At 38.3% G+C, this 16,569-nt stretch overlaps 1 protein-coding gene across 3 annotated transcripts in view; it reads right to left on the bottom strand.

Moving 5' to 3' along the window:
• Positions 1–16,569, bottom strand: part of LOC136877488 (damage-control phosphatase ARMT1) — a 108,859-nt gene that overhangs the window by 25,524 nt on the left and 66,766 nt on the right. For all 3 annotated transcript variants that reach the window (XM_067151581.2, XM_067151582.2, XM_067151583.2), the window contains 2 exons: positions 8,577–8,812; positions 8,324–8,489 (listed from right to left, as the gene is read on the bottom strand). In XM_067151581.2, coding sequence (XP_067007682.2) covers positions 8,324–8,489; positions 8,577–8,812 — 402 coding nt within the window. The remainder of the gene's footprint in view (positions 1–8,323; positions 8,490–8,576; positions 8,813–16,569) is intronic.

Genomic DNA, 16,569 nt, shown 5'->3' with positions numbered 1-16,569 from the left:
ATCCTGAATTTTAACAATTTAAAAGATAACTGAAAATATTACAAATATAGTACAGAAAGAAAATACTGAACTAATTATCATTTAGGAGTAGTATAAGTGATGATTTAAAATAGTCACTGAATCTTTTAAAATATCCACTATAATTTATCCATAGTCATGTGCTGGCTTCCAAGATTTCGTACATATACTTAGGTACACTGCCTCTGCTTCCAAATAGCAGACCAATCACGGACTAGTTTTCTGGGCGAATGTTATGTCTCTCACTCAGATATGAGATGCATGGTTCATAAATGTTGTTCTTTCCCCGTCAAATTCCTTGGCCTGGGATAAGTCTCTGTCAAACCGGATGGTTGGATCAAGAATAACAGCTGACTCTTCTGTTGGGCCCCACGAAGCAGACCGTGTACTACTTTATAAACTCTCCATTGCAAATCTCTCAGTGCAGAAACTAAGGTTGCTCTCACTCTGTGATAATGGGTGTCCCTTAGCAATTTTCCTTTACAGCATTATCCTAACACATGACCAAGAGTTTCATTCTTGCCACAGTCTGGATGATGACAGCGGATTGTGCCACGGCAACTAGCAGGAACTCCTCAAACCGTCGAGATGTTGCATGACATTTTGAGAACATTTGCTCTATTACATACTATCCTCTTCATTCCGTATCGATATTGTAATCAAGTTAACTAATGAAAAAGGTTCCACCTGATCGATACTCTCCTTTTTTATTATTTAGCCTTTGGCTAAATTTTTTGTCATTAAAACTTACAGTACATGTTTCGATTGCTTAGCAATCATCATCAGCTGTTTCACATAATGCTTGCTAAGCAATTGAAACATGTACTGTAAGTTTTAATGACAAAAAATTTAGCCGAAGGCTAAATAATAAAAAAGGAAAGTATTGATCAGGTGGAACCTTTTTCATTAGTTAACTTGAACATTTGCTCTTTCGGAGTTTGATAGTCCTTTCTGGTTACTTATCCAGAAGTTTACTTTCGGGTGATCAGCATAAACTTCAATTCTACGAACTTGAAGGTCTTGAAAAGGATCACACATCCCCTTCTTGTGTGCTCTTTGACCAAGAGGTCGTTTCTGACATTATGGTCTCATCCTATCACTGTTGCTTTCTCAGCACCACCCAGGGGACACGTGTAGGGCAGAGTGGTGGTTAAATGTAGCTGCTAAAGTTAAAACTAGAAATCATATTCTTCAGAAACTTGCTGGTACATCATGGGGAGCCAATACTCATGTTCTACAATCAACAGCATTAGCCTTAACATATTCTGCTGCTGAAAACTGCTATCCTTTCTGGATCAATAGTGTTCACACTAAGAAGATTGATGTACAACTCAATCAGGCAATGCGCATAATCACGGGATGCATTCGGAGCACGAACACGCTATGGCTTCCTGTTCTCAGCAACATTCCACCTCCAGCCCTAAGATGATCACAAGCTCTCCTAAAGGTATGGAAACCGGGCGAGTTGGCCGTGCGCGTAGAGGCGCGCGTCTGTGAGCTTGCATCCGGGAGATAGTAGGTTCAAATCTCACTATCGGCAGCCCTGAAGATGGTTTTCCGTGGTTTCCCATTTTCACACCAGGCAAATGCTGGGGCTGTACCTTAATTAAGGCCACGGCCGCTTCCTTCCAACTCCTAGGCCTTTCCTATCCCATCGTCGCCATAAGACCTATCTGTGTCGGTGCGACGTAAAGCCCCTAGCAAAAAGGTATGGAAAAAAATTCAGCAGAACCCCCAACTACCCATCCATCAAGATATAACAAACACTGAACATCAACGACTGAAATCGAGGAAACCACCCTGGCATACAGCAACCGATCTTGAAAGAACTTCTTTTCATGTTAACAGTTTATGGAAAGCCCAGTGGGATCAGTCATCAGTAATCAACAAACATCTAGTTGAGAACCCTTCTAAATGTGTTCAAGGATTTGATCTTCCAAGGCGACATTGGAGAATCATCAATCAGCTAAGAACGGGACAAGGCAGATGTGGTTATCTATTGTGCAAATGGGGGTGGACTAGCTCTACAAATTGTGATCGTGGTGCCCCTTCTCAGTCAATCCACCACACTGTTGCTGACTGCCCAATTCGAGCTTTCAATGGAAAGCTAATGGACATTCACCGCACATCGGATGAAGCAGTTGACTGGGTTAAAAAACTAGACCTAGTGTTATAGTATTGTACGGACCTGTAACTACGCACATTTATCCGAAAACGATATACATATGTACATACATTTATCATACGATAAATAAATAGCATAAACTTCAATGCCTTTCCCTCTTATAGAGTGTAGTGTCCAAGTGCTTTGTTTCCGTAGTAGTTTACGAATTCGCCGATCCTTTCTGCCCATAAGTTTCTGATAGCGTGAAGGTGATTTTCTTTGAGACGAAGAAGATAGTGGCAGATAATGAAGTTTTTGTATAGGAGCTTCCCACTTCGCTCACGTAAGACCTAACCATCGGAAATGCTTTTTTTGAAAATAATATTATTTGCTTTATGTCCCACTAACTACTTTTATGGTTTTTGGAGAGACAGAGCTGCCAGAATTTTGTCCCACAGGAGTTCTTTTACATGCCAGTAAATCTACCGACACGAGGCTGATATATTTGAGCACCTTCAAATACCACCGGACTGAGCCAGGATCGAACCTGCCAAGCTGGGGTCAGAAAGCTAGCGCCTCAACCGTCTGAGCCACTCAGCCCGGCCAGAAATGCTTTGAAGCATAGATCATTCCACCTGGACAGTCATGAGGGAGACCAATCATTTCTTTGACTGCACCTTTTAATAGGTTATCAACACCTTCCAGAAAGCTATTCTTGATTTTAGTTAGTGGAGCGCACTGAAGAGGATATATACTGATTGATGACGGATATCTTTTGATCCAGTTTCAGCAAAGAAAAGGTGCAACTTCATAATGTTTGTTGTTAAATTGACAATTCCAGTTGCCTTGTCAAATAAAATCCCATCACTGAAATTAACTCCAAGGTATTTAATAGGTTCTTCATTCAATGTCAATGGACATATACTGAACTCATCTGATTTCACCGTTTTTGTAATCCACTGACTAATGAAAAACAGTGAATATCAGAAATCATCATGTTCAGAAGGCTCTTTTAACATATTATCAATAGCCAGATTAAACAGACAAGGGGATATAGGACTGTCTTAAACAACTCCTCTTTTTAGCTGGATGGTTTTTGACTTCTTGAGACCTACTTCAATTTGAATTCGGTTGTCAGCTAACAGATTAACAACTAAAGTTCTTAAATTTTCAGGCATTTTGCAAGAAGCTACAGACTGGTGTACATGATTGTAGCTGATACAATCATAGGCTTTAGTGACATCTAGAAAAGCAATGCAGAAACAAAAAACCTTGGCCATAGCCAAGTTTGAAACTGCTCGATTATGGTCAGAAGGCCAGTGTTCTACCATTTGAACCACTCAGCCCAGCATGTATTTTGCAACTAACTACCAGGTTTCAATGAGGCCGCCCCTAACCTAGAGAACAGATGCTGCATGTTGGATCAGTAGCATTTCCTCCACTGGCGGACCAGCACCTAACTAAAGGGGTTCCTCTGCCTGAACCCGTTGACCTCTTTAAAGAGTCACATTATTTAACACCACCCAACACTCAGCGTTGAGTCACTGGCTGCATGGTCTACTCTATTCTGTAGCAGCTAACCCTGGCCAGACTCTCTTTCCTTTTACACAAGCCCCATTAATATGGATAACACCCCATTGACTTCCATTTTGTTTGCCAAGATGTTTCCCAGGAGACCCTGGCCTGAAGTGGATCACCTCCCATAGGTCCAGGGCTTTGCCTGCAATATTCTGTAAAGTAAGTAGTACTTACACATAGTCCCAGAGAGGGACCCCTGGTGGATTGTACAGTCCTAGCCACCTGAGCAGGAGGGGCACAACTAAGAATATGTCCTATTCCATAGCAACACGTGTCGACTCTCGGGACCACTTACCAGTAAAAAAAAAAAGGGGGTCATGGTAAAGAAATTTATCTCGATTGTGAAAAAGTTCCATTGTAAATGGAAAATTGGTCACACAGAAAGATCATGCAGGCACTCATTCCTAAAACTTTTTTTTCACTTGGTGATGGAAGATATGTAGTCATTCTATACTGATTTCTGTATTCAACTGAAAAATAGTTCCTTGATAACAAAATAACTTTAAAATGCACTTGATGAAAAAAACAAAGACATAAATTATTAAATTTGATGTCAACACAAAACAATGAGCAATTGGTGAGCAAAACAGAGTGTTGCGCCAATTAAAAACCTACAATATATAGAGAAAAAAGTGAGAATTATTGTAAAAATGGTATAACTGATGAAATGGGGAAGTAAGCAAATACAAAGGACAAAAAAATATGACTTATTTCGTGTGATGTGTTGAGCTGGATACAGTGATGTAAACAAGAGTGCACTATGGTGGGAACTGCCAGACTACTAAGCAAGTCAGCTGTTAGCCGCAGAAAGTGGAGAGAGATGGGGGAGTCGTTAGTGGGGGGGCTGTGAATAACAGGAAGAGTTTCAATATTTTTACATTTATCAAGAACATTTGTTAAAGCCTCAAAAATAATGTTGTTGGTCTGCTCAAAAATTTTGTTCAAATTAAAAATGGGTTAGTTTTTATCTAGATGTATGAAAATTTTTCATGATAAGTTGCCTGTTTTTTGCTGAACATAAAATCAATTGTATTTTTTGGCATTAACAAGTTCTTGATAACGGATTTAAAAATTTCTTCCAGTTTGGCCAATATAGCTGGAATTACAGATACAGCATTTAAGTTTGTAAATACCTAAATTGGAATATTTATTCCTACTGTGGACAGTGTGTATATTGCAGAAAATGTTTGAATTACTATTATTAGTCTCAAGTCTGTATTGAAATTTTGATTTTTGAAGTGAAAAATTCAGTTGTTAAAAGTAAATGTGGAGATACTTCTTTTTGCTTATGGGTTTGAAATTAACAGTTGAAAGTGGTTGTGAAGGGCTCTATAAATTAAACTATATAAGGCTGCTTTTTTTTGTTTTTGTGGATGCCTAGTTGTTGAGAATCCTGTCTAATTATGTTACAAGTTTGTGTGGGTTTTCTATAAATGTTGTAAGTGAAGGAAATGTTTTTTCTAGTGATTGCGGGATCCAAATAATTTCATGAATTATTAAGTTCAGATTCAAGTTTGAATTTAATATATGAATCTAATGAGTTAAAATGGTGAAACAAAGCCTCTTCTTTGATAAAGCGATGGTCAATTATAGTGAAGACATCGTCCACATATCTACAGTAGTCCAGAAAAAACAATACCCTGAAATGTTTAGATTGATTCACGGCCCATAATTGTAGAAATTATGTAAGCTTTTGGGCTTTTGACGTGTCAAAAAAATGAGGTGAAATTCTTTACGTTTTGCAAAGAACTTTGCTGCATGTCTTCAGATGAAAATCTTTAGCAGGTTGCTTCAGTACCTGGTCTTAGACACACAGATCACCAAGCCAAATTTATGACACGAGATGTCTAGTTTATCAAGATACTGCTGTAAATATTCCATTGTATCAGCCATAAGACATCCTGTATGTTGTTGAGATAGAGAATCTTGAGTATATGACTTTATGCTTTGCTATAAGGTGGAAGATATCAAATATGTTTTTGTCAGACTTGACATTCAAAACAATCTTATCATTGCAGTTTTGAAGCACACCACTTATCACAGTTGCAAAGTAAAATGCCAAGAGTGTAGGAGTCATAACACATCCCTGATCGATGCTACTAATAACTTGGAACTGATCTGTGAAGCTGTTGTGTAGCCTTCATACTATCATAGAACTGTTAACAAACTTCCCTGGACATCCAGCTTTCTCTGAGGAACTCTGCCAAATGCCTTAGCTAAATTGAAAAAGCACATGTACAGGTCATGGCGTTGTTCAAGACTTTTCTCCTGTAGCTGTTTGACAACAGATATAGCATCACAGTGCCTATATCTGGTACGAAACCACACTGACTCTCAGAGAAGATTTGCTCTGTAAGAGAATTAAGACGTCAGTTAACGATGTGCGACAATATTTTTCCAGCTACAAACAATGATATGCCTCTGTATGACCCACAATCAGAACGATCTCCTGATCTCCTTTTACTTTGTATAATTTGCATATAATGGCATCTTTCCAACTTTGAAATATCATTTCTGTCTCCCACACACACAAAATTAGATTATACAGCATGTTAGTAATACATAGGCTACCAAATTTAAATATTTCTATAGGAAGATTATCCAAGTCAGGCGTTTTGCCATTTTTCATACAGAGTCCACCAGAAAAATATATACACTCTTTGTTAGACGATATCGGGATATGGACACTGTCAACTGTTATCATTGTTTAAATGTTGTAATATGGTCTTTTGCTCAACAGATGTCGGTACTTGCATCACGAGTGGGAAAATAAAATGGCTGGAGCACGCTTGATGTTCGAGCAACGAAAGTATATTTTTAAGTGGTTTATCAGGTTCGATAATGCCGTTGAAGTGAAATGTCAGTGGAGGAGGGAGTTTGAAACAGAACCCCCAACACGCCTAACAATTAAACGCATTACTGGGAAGTTTGAGACGCATGGAAAGATTTGTAATATTCACAAAGGAAGATCAGGAAGAACACGCACAGCTACCAGTCCTGCTTCGTCGTCTCACGTGTTGGAAAGTTTTGCTAATTCTCCAGAGAAGTCTGGTACGCAATGTGCATGGGAAGTGGGGATTAGAAGTACAAGTGTACGACAAATTTGGAAAACAGCTAAGTGGAAAGTTTACATCCCACGATTACTGCATGCGCTTATTGAGGATGATCCCGATCGTCAAATGCAATTTTGTGAATGGTATCAGCAAATGGTAACCCAAGATGAACAATTTCTGACGAAGTTAGTGTGGTCTGATGAAGCCCAGTTTAAACTTAATGGAACAGTGAATCGACATAACTGTGTCTACTGAGCTCTGGAAAATCCACATGTTCATGTGGATAAGGCGGTCAATCTACCAGGGTTAATGTCTGATGTGGACTGTCGTCGAGGGGCTTACTAGGACCTCTTTCCTTTGATGGTACTGTCACTAGAGCAGTGTACTTGGAAATGTTACACACATTAATTTTACCAGCTGTACGTGCGCTTTATGGAGACGATGAAGTCTTCTACCAACAGGACAGGGCGCCACCACACTACCATGTAGCAGTACGAACTTTCCTGGATGACAATCTGCCGGTACATTGAATTGGACGACGAGAGCCCAATGAATGCCCCCCACGGTCGCCGGATCTTACCCCTATGGACTTTTACTTGTGAGGAACTATGAAAAATCAAGTCTATAGACGTAAGCCATGCACGGTGGAGGCCCTTCGCCAGGAGATTACAGCGGCATGTGCAGAGCTCCCCATTCAAACACTGATGGATGTAGTTGCAGTGACCGCTCGTCCTTCTGCTATGTGTCTGGCAGCCAATGGTGAACATCTCATGTAACCATGTTTAACTGAAGACGGTACTACATGTGTAATCAAAATTTAAATGTAAAAAAGAAACCACACAAATAGTTTTTGTTCGTAAAGAGTGTATACATTTTTCTGGCGGACCCTGTACAAAACCCAGCATGATCAAACTCTTCAAGAGTTTGGGGCTCATCTAACTTTGGTTTAATAGTCAAAGACAGGAGTGACACATTCCATATTTCTTTGGACATAGTACAATATATTTCTAGACAGAAACCCAACCAGAGGCCATGATCGTTAAGGTACCAAGTCTATATGGTCTGGCACCATGATTAGCCAGTTCTAGTCCTACTGGTGGGAAAGAAAAAATTCACCATCATAAAGTTGGCCGACAGGGTAGGAGAAGTAGTGGTATATAATTTCTAATCACTAGATTGCATACCAAAAACCTGGATTCAATTCTAAAACTTCCACCAGTGTTCATGTGGAAAGAGTTGATGGTGATCAATCCATTGGATTGTGTTATTCAACAGGATTAGGCTAGTACTGACACCAGGTTTCACCGTCTCCCTACATCATCATCATCATCATCATCATCATCATCATCTCACACCCAGATGTGCAAGGTCGCCCACGGGCATCAAACAGAAAAACCTATACTATGCGAGCTGAACATGTCCTTGGATAATCCTGGCATTTCCGTATGTTAAAGAGAGTGCTAAAATCTTATAATAAAATAATGAAACCAAATTTGCTGAAAATGGACTTCAGACACCTTGCTTTCAATATAAACATATATATATCCTTAAAATTACCATGGAGTCTTACATGAATTAATTTGATCAGCTCTCTTCTAACCTCCTCATTTCTGAGTTCATTAGGTCTCTGAAAAAGCTTCATTATATAGCTTGAGAGGAAGCTTATAGTTGTCATAGAGTTATATAGAGCATCCTCTTTCTGCTTGCGAAAAGGATCCATTGATTGAAGAGATGTGCTAAGAAAAAAGAAAATCAGTATGTTAATTTTTAACCCAACTACCAAGATTTTCTTAAAGTCCAGGTTATCTTAGTCTTTGCAATACCTCAGTTCAAACATTTCTCGAATTCTGCGATACATGTAGCATTCTACATATAGCCATGGACTGTAATACCATCGGGGATCAGCTCCTTCTACTTCAGCTGTATGGTTAAAATAATCATTCCATATTGCCACATCTGGTCCATCTGATGACAAAAGTTCCAGAGATTTATTTGTTTGCAAGTCATGCTTCAACTTTGACAACAAGCCAGTCACCATTTTCACATCATCTCTTGCTACCTGCAATGAGGAGAAAGAAAATACAACCTCTTGTGATTGGATATATAAGCAGAGAAAGCAAACTAGAACACACATGAACACCTGAAACATATGAAACAAAGGGAAATACAGGGTGAAACACAACATTGGAAAAATTCAGGTATGGCCTGTTCATAGAACAAAAAGAATAAAAGATTAAGTTAACGTGTCATCTGGGCTAGATGGCTGAAGACCACTGAGTTGCTGGTCTTCTGACCCCAACTTCGCAGGTTTGATACTGGCTCACTCCAGTAGTATTTGAAGGAGCTCAAATATGTCAGCCTCATGTCAGTAGATTTACTAGCATGTGAAGTGGGATTTTTTTTTTTTTTTTTGTACAAGTTGCTTTACGTCGTAGCAACACAGATAGGTCTCGTGGTGATGATGGGACAGGAAGAGGCTAGGAATGGGAAGAAAGCGGCCATGCCTTAATTAAGGTACAGCCCCATCATTCGCCTGGTGTGAAAATGGGAAACATGGAAAACCATATTCAGGGCTGCCGACAATGGTGTTCAAACCCATTATCTCCCGAATACTGGACACTGGCCGCACTTAAACGACTGCAGCTATCGAGTTTGGTTGTGAAAGAACTCCCGTGGGACAAAATTCTGGCACCTTATCATCTCCGGAAACCGTCAAATGTAGTTAATGGGATGTAAATAATAATAATAATAATAATAATAATAATAATAATAATAATAATAATAATAATAATAATGTTATTGGTTTAACATCACACTAACTGCTTCTATGGTTTTCGGAGATGCCGAGGTGCCAGAATTTAGTCTGGCAGGAGTTCTTTTACATGTCAGTATATCTACCGACACGAGGCTGACATACCTGAGCACCTTCAAATACCGCCGGACTGAGCCAGAATCGAACCTGCCAAGTTGGGGTCAGAAGGCCAGCACCTCAACCGTGTGAGCCACTCAGCCCGGCTGTAAAAAACAATTTAAGTTATTTATTATTAACAGGAGTCGTGAATGATGTTGCACTGAATAGATGAAACACCTGCTGGAACACTGCTGAGGTGTTACATGAAATGTTCAAAATGTCAACCCCCTGCCTGAATACAGATCTCTGTATAACATTGCTCTAAGTTCTGAACAAGCTCAAAAATGCCTGGGGTCGTACATACTGCCTAACAGGCAGCCAATATTTGAGCACGGAGAGTTGCTGTATTCTAGGCAAATGCACCAAATACATCTAGCACTCCCACAGGAAAACGTCCAGCGAGTTTAAATCAGGACAGCATGCGGAACAAGAAACTGGTCCGCTTCTACCCATCCAGCACTCATGATAACGAGTATTAAGGTTCCTATGGGCACAACGGATGAAATGTGCAGGAGCACCACCACACATGGAATTTTACACCAGGCTTGGTCAAACATCGCTCCTACTCCTACCTTGTGCGCCTGGCACAGTGGTGATGAGGTTTTGAGGGGAGGTGAAGACAGAAAGGTTAGCAGTTTGGCTGTGTGGCAGCACAGTGGTAGTGGATATGCGGTGCACCATCCAGATTTAGCTGTGCTCCTAGGGGCACAAGTCTTGGTCACTTCTGCTTTAACCCATTAGTGCATAGCAGCCGAAAAATTGGACGTTATAAAAAAATAAAATTGTGTGATATTTATGCATGGTTTTAAGCTTGCGATACTTTCTGGTGCTTCAGAAAGGCTGTAACTAACAAGAACCAAGAATACAGCATTCTTTATCCTTACCATTCATTGTTGAATCACACTTATTGCGAGCATGGCGGCAAGATAGTACAGGTTTTGCGCAACAGTCGAGATTTTTATTTATGAATTAAGAAATATTTCCAATACTTGTAAACTTTGGAATGGACCATATTGTTGACATTGCTATGAATATACTGACACACAAAGATGTCAATTATGTCTTATTATTGACATGACAGAGACTTCTAAACATAGCTGTCCTGAAAATCGGACGCTATGCACAGGGAGTCCTATTATATCAGACATTTGTATTCCCTTACTAGTTTGATCGTGAGTGAAATATTGGAAGTTTCGGAGGAAGAACCTACATTTGGAGAGGAGCAGCACATCACACCTCCTGATGATGGGTGTGAAACGGCTGATGATAATGACAGATGAGTACGAGGGTAATCTAAATTATGTTGGTAGAAACCTACTTCTGAGAAAATGTGAAGGTCAAATCGCTCCAAAAAAAAATATGAAAAAGGGAAGGCTAGGCCCAGTGGTAGTCAAAATATTATTGAAAGTTTACAGATGGAACTGAAAAACTAGAAAACCATGCAAAAGGAAGCTGTCATACGAAAATAAAGAGTCATACATAAGATTGGGCCAGAACCCCTGTTTCTGATATCCCTGATAGAAAATTCAATAGCATTTGTAGGTCAAATTGTAACACAAAAGAAGCAACTCCAAAGTGGACAAGATCACAATCTACATCTCATTTGGTGACTGACTGTTTTCCTCTCCCAGTCCATCAGATGATGCGCAAAATTGTGAAATTCCGTTAGACTTCTTTCTCTGCCAGTGGCTATAGGATACCTTTCCAAGTGTATACAGTAATGTAAAATGAAAGGCTGAAATAATTTGGACTTGGAGAAAATGTAGTCCTACCTCTCATAGATGCAGGTGGAACTGAATCAAACATGGGACATACAATATTCTTCGACAACTACTTTACATTCCTGAAATTGGTAAGACGTCTGGCTTCGAAGGGAATAAGTGCAACAGGGACATTTCGAGAAAACCAGAGAGAGAAGTGCCCCCTTCAAACAATAGATGGACAGGAAAAAGAAGAAGGGGATCGTTCGACTGCAGGAGTTTTGGTGGTGCGTTGCTGGTGCACTGGAATTACAACAGTGTTGTCACTCCTGGTACGAACTACAAACAGATAGAGATAAGCGGTGCATCAAGGTGATCCAGTGTAAAATAATATCCAAAGTGCCCGTACCGCATTGGAAGCTGTTCAAGTCCTATAGTGGCATCCGAAGAGTGGATCAGCTTGACCAGTTTGGACTTCACCTGAAATGCTTCTGTAGATATCATAATCAGTAAGTACATATCCGTACATAGCGTATACAGTAGTTTGATAAGTCTTTAGTGGAAATTGTAGATCTACTTCACAGCGTAAATAGGATAATCCAACTCTCTAACACTACCTAGCTTGCAACATTAGTGTACAATATATTGCTGAGTAACTATTGTTGTTGTACCGACCTGAGTGCATAGTGTCCAATATACTGGACGTCCTGTGTAAATAAAACTATCACTTGTATGAACTTCCTGATTGTTGGAACGTGTTTCTGCAATTATTAAGAGTGGAAATATGCAGATAAATTGAAATACAACACAAAAAATTAACTTTATGCACTAATGGGTTAAATGAACCTATCAGATATGATACATATAATAGAGACTCATGAATCATTTGTGGGCGTTAGAAACATATTCAAGCAACATTATTACATATGTAACAATTGTAAGAACTATCTCATATTTAAGACATGTTAGAGTGCATTACCTATAACAGAAATGGATAACTCGGCAAACTTGCACATCTGGACTCATATTGTTATAAACTTCTTTTTTCTTCTTCCTACTCTCTATATGAGGAATTCATTACTGAAAAAGTGTTGAAGTAATTTAAACAACAGACGAATATCAAAATATTTCATTTGGTTTGCTAGTTTCTTTCTTTCTTTCTTTCTTTCAACAGTACATAAGCTTGGATTAGGCAACAGGTGGCAGAGATTAGATGTTTGGTCAAGTTCCCATCACTAGATCTCTGATTTTTAGTCTCTTAACTAGTTTAACTGTTATATCAGAGAACAGAAATTTATTAAACAAAGTTTTCTTTCTGATTTATGATGAATTCTGACAATAATTGAATGTAGAAACAAATTAAATCCACAAGAAAATAGGAAAAAAAATATATTTTTCCAGACTGTATGTATTTCTACACCTTAGTCACAATTTTCTTGACATGGGGTTGGGAATCAGGCGAAATGAAATTAGTACAGTTTTACAGCTCGATACCCTGTCTGATGCTAACCTCGGTTGGGGAGTTAATGAAATTGAAATGAATTATGATGAAAGAAACTGGGTAAGGAGGTGGAAGGAATAAGCCGTGGCCTATGAATAGGAACTGCCCCGGCATTTGCCTGGAAGTGCAAATGGGAAATCACAAAAAAACATTCTCAAGACAGCTGACGGTGGGGTTCAAACTCACTTGCCTCCCACATGTAGAGCTTGGCTCTATAGTAGCAGCATGTTTACACACGTGGCCACTTCGCTCAGTTCTCTTTTCCAGTTTAACAAATTTCATATGAACGTAATTCTAAATCCTAGACATTTAGTTTAAATTCAGTAAAAGACAATAACATTTAAGAGTAAGAAATTTAATTATCATTAAATAGTTTTTCTCTGTTCACATTTAAAAGGTAGAATAATAACCTTTACTGTACAGTATTTATATGTGCCAAGTTGCCCACGAAATAAGGCAATCTAAATTACGTATTAATGTTCAAAAACCTGGATCTGCTCTTAATGGTTGCATGTGCTTTAGCTCTATTCTCACACTAAGGGTTAGAAGACAAACAATTTTTAAAAAAGTGTTGGAGAAGAAAGCATAACATTTAGCACTACATGCTGCAACTGTACAATATAACATTTCTAGATTATCAGAAAATAAACAAATAGATTTGTTAATTAACAGATACAGCTTAAATTGTATGTTTTATTGCCATTTAAACAAGAAAATACTATCAGAGATGAACTAGGCCTAGTGCCTGGTTGGGCTAATAGCCGCAATTTATTCAGAATGTTTAAAACATATTTAAATATAGTGAGAAACCAATTTATTAAGACCTGTTCTCCAATGAAGTCAGCAAAGCATCTAGGACACATAAAATAAATACAAAATTTTTAAATCCACCTTCTCAATACTTGACAATCATGCGATGTTTACAAAAACATTACATTGTGCTATTACAAGGTACTGGTTTCAGTCCTATAAGGGCCATCATCAGCCTAGCCAAGATGCATAAGTGTATACCATAGTCCTAAAACAGAGTTATGCGGTGAGATGAGAGATGAAAGAATGGACTGGGGATGTGGTGGAATGATATACATATAAAATGGTGAAAATATGAACTGTTGTAGATGTAGCAAAGTTATGTTGGACAGTGACAAATAAAATCTTTTGGTATATGTCTCGTAAAATTACAATATTAAACAACAATTATCTCAAAATTGAATAAAATAATCTCTTAGTTGATGAATAGTCCAAGGTTGCACATTTAAAAATTGATTTATGTCGGATTTTAAACAATGTCCAATATTTCTATCAAGTTCTAGAAGATATGCAGATCAACATTGGCGCAGAGGGAATTATTTTGTCCGGTAAATCCACAACAGAGGTTAAATGTTGACAAAACTGTTGGACATATCTTGTGGTAGATTGAAATCTTGTTGTGTTACAAAGGAGTAATCCCAATTCAATAGGAACCAAATAAACTTTGCCCAATGTGAAACAAGCTTGCCGGTTGAGTGCAACTAACAGAGTGTGTAATGTGTAATCTTAACTCAATACGGAACAAACTGTGAAATTTATAACCTTGAAGCATATAGGAGGTTGCAATATTCTGAAACAGTGCTTAACAGAAATGACCATTAGCTATTTCGCTAGTAAAATGCACGGTAAGTTACTCAACACACTAAATATTCATAGCACCCAAACAGTTCTCAGATATGGTAGATTCATACATTAAAAGATTTCTGAAAACAGCATACAATGTACCTGCTGGGCGATGATTTCCAACATACGAGTGAAATTGCTCAGCGCATGAAATTGCTACACTCAAATTCATTATGAAAACCACGGCCCCATTTTTCTGGCCTTTCTCATGTAGTGGTATTCGTCACAAGTAAGGTAAATGCGAGCCAATACCGTATGAATATACTGCAAGCTTCAAGGAAACTCAGTAGCCAAGCTGATTCGAACACTTCACCATTAGATGATCATGTGGTTCTCCCTCCCATTCAACTCTATGAAGGCTACTGTCCATCTTCAGAACAGAACACTAGATTAGAAGAAGCTTTACTCAGTATACATAACCCACTGCTTGAAAAAAACAAAGTACTTATATTAAGACTTGACAGATTGATTTTAAGGCATTCAATCACAAAAATCAGTTCAGCAGTTAACACACAATTTGGATTTATTCACGATACTTGGAGGAATAATTTTATTTTTACCAAGATTCTGGAATTATGATCTGAAGAATGAGCCATCTCCCAATGTTGTACGATGTACTGAATTCCTGCACTTTTGTGTTCCTCATGGAATTACATATGAGCCGCTGAGAGCCAAAGTGGTCTAAGTCAATTTTTTCCCATTCTGATAAATTAAAGGTTTCGCATTTCATTTCATGTAAATTCAGGCTTTACAAGAAATCATGATTCATTTGATGAAATATGCAGACGATATATTAAAATTTTATTTAATAAAGACATTTTAGTTATTTATTTCATAAATCACTTTTTATCGTTCCTAAAATTTGGAGTACCATTTTTCCTGTCAGCAGTTTACTCATAGCGAAAGGTAAAGTGGTACAAATCAAGAGTTGTACCACTCTTCCAATAAATGTTTTGGCGAAGTTGAGTAAAAGGAAAATGTATAGGTTGTATTTTAACCTCTAATATGGCAATGTATTTATAAAATAATTGTTAACGAAACATAATGTTGTGCAGTAGCTGTGAAACTGCACGTAAGGCTTGCATTACAACTTTTTCTCTCACAGACCGAGTTAAAATACTTGTTCTGTTTTAAATGCTAGCTACGCAATCTGGTCTAATAGTTCAACAATACGAACACCCATGAATTATAAATAAATTGTTTTGCCCAAATGTCAAAATTTCTGAAAATTAAATTACCATGCTGAAATTTAAACAGACTTTATAATGGAAGATGCCAGTTTTCTAAATTTCACAATCTACGTCATCTTCCTCTTGTAATGGGTCGACATAATCAGGTCCATACTCTACAGCCGAATTCACAGTTGTTAGTTTATTGAAGAAAGTGTGGTGTACCGGAGGGATGTATGGGAGAAGGGTCATCATGTCTCTCTTCTTAGCCTCGGTGATAGGTCGCACAGCGTTGTTGAGAGGGGTGAGTTGAACACCAAACAAACGAGGACGGCCACGAACATGATGTGAAGGAGTAATGTCCAAAGTTTTGAGAGGGATTCTTTCATCGAATGATTCCTTGTAAAGAATGAGATGAGGAGAGTCTTTCTGAAAACGAAACCATTGAAATGAAGCCAAATGAACTTTTCATTTTGCGTGTTCATCTTTCTCAATGTTACACTTTTCTCTATGTCTTTTGTTGAGACAAAGACATTCAGAGCCATTCTATAAACGGCAAAGGGTTGTTTTCTCCTTGCCTTTTGAATGGTATTACACCAATCATCCAGGGTGAAAATTTGAGCAGTTCTTGTGATTTTCTCTCGATAACTCCGAAATCCCGATCATTTGGAAGAAAGGAGTGTCCTGATAGCATGAACGTATGGTCAACCACTTGGATTTCATTTCTTGAGTTCTTTACTATCTAGAATTTCAACATGCAGAGCGACTTTCCCTTATAAAGATTATTGTTACTTTAATAACACCTGAATATTGCAAATCTAAATAAAACAATACTGATACTTACTAGCAGTCTAGCTTAAGCCAGTAAGGAGGACGGACGTA

The sequence above is a fragment of the Anabrus simplex genome, chromosome 7, assembly GCF_040414725.1.
Source record: "Anabrus simplex isolate iqAnaSimp1 chromosome 7, ASM4041472v1, whole genome shotgun sequence".
Classification (NCBI taxonomy): Eukaryota; Metazoa; Arthropoda; class Insecta; order Orthoptera; family Tettigoniidae; genus Anabrus; species Anabrus simplex.
The sequence above is the reverse complement of the archived record's forward strand: the minus strand, read 5'-3'. Positions and strand labels throughout refer to the sequence as shown.